Source organism: Nematolebias whitei, chromosome 2, assembly GCF_014905685.2.
Source record: "Nematolebias whitei isolate Nwh7 chromosome 2, NemWhi1, whole genome shotgun sequence".
In the NCBI taxonomy this organism is placed as follows: Eukaryota; Metazoa; Chordata; class Actinopteri; order Cyprinodontiformes; family Rivulidae; genus Nematolebias; species Nematolebias whitei.
The window spans coordinates 10,589,032-10,592,774 of NC_056499.1; the positions used below are offsets into that span (position 1 = coordinate 10,589,032).

The following is a 3,743-nucleotide window of genomic DNA, read 5'->3' on the forward strand; positions in this document are numbered from 1 at the left end:
GGGACTCTGCTAGGGCACATCAAAAAGTTATATATATACACACATATATACTGTATATATAATTAAATAAAACTGTTTTGCTACTCTGTATGTTGTATTATTATCTTTGTTCATCACTAAACCAATAAATCCTCCGGTTTTTTGATTGTAACCTCAATCATCACAAGGCGCCTGAGTTTTAAAGAAGAAAACTACTTAAACCCATAAAGTCTTGTGCACTGAGCTTCACAGCTGGGATGAAGTTTTACTGTTGGTGTGGAATACCAGTAATATTGCTGGTCTAAATGCTAGCTTTAACACTCAACATGTTACTATTGTGGTAATTTTCTATGTTTTGCATATTTCTAACCTATGATCAACAACTTCCCCAATGTGTGTGTGTGTTGCTAAATTCTTACTGAATTACACAAAATAAAACCATAAACATTTTTAGAGACATCTGAATGTGAGATGAGATATGTTAAAGTGGAAAATGTAAGAAGTAGAGAAACATACCCAATTGTTATTATGAAAAGGTGTATTTCATTCCAAAATACAATATTTTCCTGAACATAAACATAAGCTTTTGGAGGCTAAACCTAAACTATCTACAACTCAAAATCAAGATAAATAATAAAGAGGAAAAATAAAAAAAAATAAGTAGAATTGTGGCTTGTTACTCTTGAAAAGCTAAAGAGTAAGAAGCCATTATGAATGTGAGTTGCAGTTAAATATTTCTCCTGTATGTCATTATTGCCCAGTAGCTTCTAAATAGGAACTATGTTGATAAATAGATTCTAATATCCAGAAAGAAAAACTAAAAAGTGAAATTCAAAGAAGGGAAAGTGAGCTAAACTGTAATGCCAAATGATTCTAACCAAGTATGGAGGAAGAAAGTGTGCCATCAGTAAATCATTTTATTTACCAGTAGTCTATTTCTTCATAAAGTATGAACAATACTACAGCTTGTATGTTATGATTATTATTATGTTATTATAGTGTATATATTAAATATGTGATGTACATAAGGATCTAAGATATACCGTATTTTCCGGCCTACAAGTCGCACCTTTTTGCCTAATTTGCATACCCTGCGACTTATACGTCAAAGTAACTTATTTATGTTTTTTCCCCATATTTATAAACCAAGTTTGGAGTGAGATATGACCATTTTCATTCATTTTGACTGAAAATATTGTAGAATGCCATTTTCAGCTGCTAGATAGCACTCGAGTAGTTAAGCATGCCATTGAATCAGAGCCAGAGGTTGCAGTCCAGTCTGTAGGACTCAAACAGAACAGAACCTATCCAGGTAAATACTGCTTATTGGGCTCAGTTAGATGTGACATAACGGCCAAGAACAGGGACATTTCAGTCAATCAGGGCCAAATGGTAACAAGACAAAGATTTCCAGATGAAAGTAAACAGAGAAAAAGGTCTTGTCTGCATTACGTTTTAGCCTTGGTAAGCCATTGTTTTGCTAGGCCCAGGGCAGTGCTTTGGCCTGGATAAAGCGTAGAGGCTGTTTATGCATGCCACCTTGTGCAGAAGTGCTGAAGTGACTGGCATAGTCATTGTCAATTTAGATGCCACTGAAGGGCTCTGCCTAGTTTTCCAAATGCTCTGCCAGCATTTCCTTTGGCACTGAACAGGTCTATGGCATCAGACACTCCAAAGTAGAGGAAGGGGGAAAAAACAACTGGCAGCTGCAATCAACTTGTCTGGCAAAGAGAAATGTTTATTAAAAGTTTTATTTTTTTTTTATTTATTTTTTTTTCTGTTATGATTTGACTTTTTATGTAAAATCCAGTTTAGCAAAGCAACTTGCTGCACGTGTGAGATTGGCACAAAATTTAATTTTTACAGAAGTCAGCACATTTGATTCCAGTAGTTTTGCAGGCACATTGTCAAAAGCTGCATTATGCAAAGAACTGATGATTAAAAAGTCAAGCTCTTCAGAAGTTTATTGCGGATTTGTTTTTATATTTAAGAAAGTGAGAAGTTTGATATGTTTTACCATGTCATGGAATGTAATGTTTTGTGCATACTTTGCCAAAAACTATTACATTTCTCTTTTAAACACATCAATATGACTTTGTTGCAATGTTCTGCATTAAATGACCCCCAGAACAGAAAAAAAAAAAGCATGGTGTTTGGCAAGTAACTAATTGTAACATGGGCAGCAATATATTTTGCAGCCTAGTAGTGGGAAGGGTGGGGGGAGATAAGGATTAATTGCGGGCAAACATACAGGTTATTTACCCCTTAAGTACTTTGTATGTTACAGGAGGGGTTATATGACTAGTAGAAGGGGTTCTGGAAATGATGCGAGCAGCTGAGTTTTGAAACAGTGGAAATCATGGATGGATTTTGTAAGTAAACCAAAAATAAAACAGATCCAGAGTGAACCAGAATGACGGTACTGTTGGGTGAGAGGAATGGACGAAGACGAAAGATATTACGGAGGTGAAAGTAGGCTGAAAGAGTCATGTTATAGATATGAAATTTAAATAATGTGTTGTCTAAGATGGCAATGCATATAAATATCAAAGATTTGTTTAAAGATACAGTAACTGTTCTATAATACAGTTGGTTTTGACACCTGAATGTATGTAAATCATTAAAATAACTATCAAATATTTAGAAAGAGGAAATTATTAGTAAAGTCTTAAAATATAGTATTTGACAGTGGACGTATTACTATGTATGGTCATGTTAGTTTATTGTTTCTTATGAATTCTATTTGATAGAAATACAAAACCCTGTTCAACATTTTTCATTTAAAGTTTTTGGCTCAGGCATGGGTCGTCCACTGCGAAGGTCGGTGGTTCGACCTTAGCTGTACAAATCGACTGTGAATTAATTGGTTAATTTATCTTTCAGAGGTTTGAAGTACAAAACCTCTAAAATTGTTATCTGAAATTATTTTCGATCCATCAAAATATCTAAAACTTTTCTAGAAATGAGTTGAATTTAGATTTGTGGAGACAAATAGTGTAGTGTGAGAAAAACAGATGTCTCCTCTAGTCCATTAAAACGAGACATGTTTGTTTGTTTGATAAATGAGAGTCATTGCATTTGAATGATCTCCAACACCATTTGTAACAAGATTGATTTAGCACATAGCTCTCTGTAAAGGGCTTATCTTTGCAGGAGTTGACAACCAAAGTAAATTGAACAGTCTTTACCTGCATTGACTTCCAGTAACCTCCTCTTCTTCTGCTGTCTTTCCTGTTTTTCACGCTCAGCCTTCTCCTTCGCTGCTCGCGCTCGCTTCTGTTTCTCCTCTAACTCTCGGCGCCTGAAGTTTTCCTTCAGTGCTTGCTGTGAGAGAAGGAGAAAAGAAGCGATGAAAAGAGAGGAGAAAACATGACAGATTGCTAAGTTGGGTTAATTACAGTGGTGTAGAGGCTGTCAAAGGCAGAGTCAGCTGTCAAACTGCACAGACATCTTTATCAGGCACTATTCAAGTCAGATGACGTGTCTAAGGTGCTCTGTCACTACGGTCTCCAGACATAAAAAGACTTCACAGCAGGGACTTCAGACACTAGAGAGCCATAGAGCTGATGGAAAGATAGAAATAGGTAGAGGCTGATCTTTTCATAAACATTTATGTCTATTTGAAGCTTGTAATAAACAAAACATGTTCCTTTTTATGATTACTTTTACTGCTTTGAGCTTTCTCTTTTCAGTATTTTTCACTTTACACCATTATAGAATCATTTGACAGTCATTAAATTTCCAATTCCAATATATATACACAT

At 35.3% G+C, this 3,743-nt stretch overlaps 1 protein-coding gene across 1 annotated transcript in view; it reads right to left on the reverse strand.

Annotated features, from left to right (window-relative positions):
* Window positions 1-3,743, reverse strand: part of LOC119425512 (protein diaphanous homolog 3) — a 305,646-nt gene that overhangs the window by 152,617 nt on the left and 149,286 nt on the right. The window contains exon 27 of the mRNA XM_037693044.1: window positions 3,168-3,303. Coding sequence (XP_037548972.1) covers window positions 3,168-3,303 — 136 coding nt within the window. The remainder of the gene's footprint in view (window positions 1-3,167; window positions 3,304-3,743) is intronic.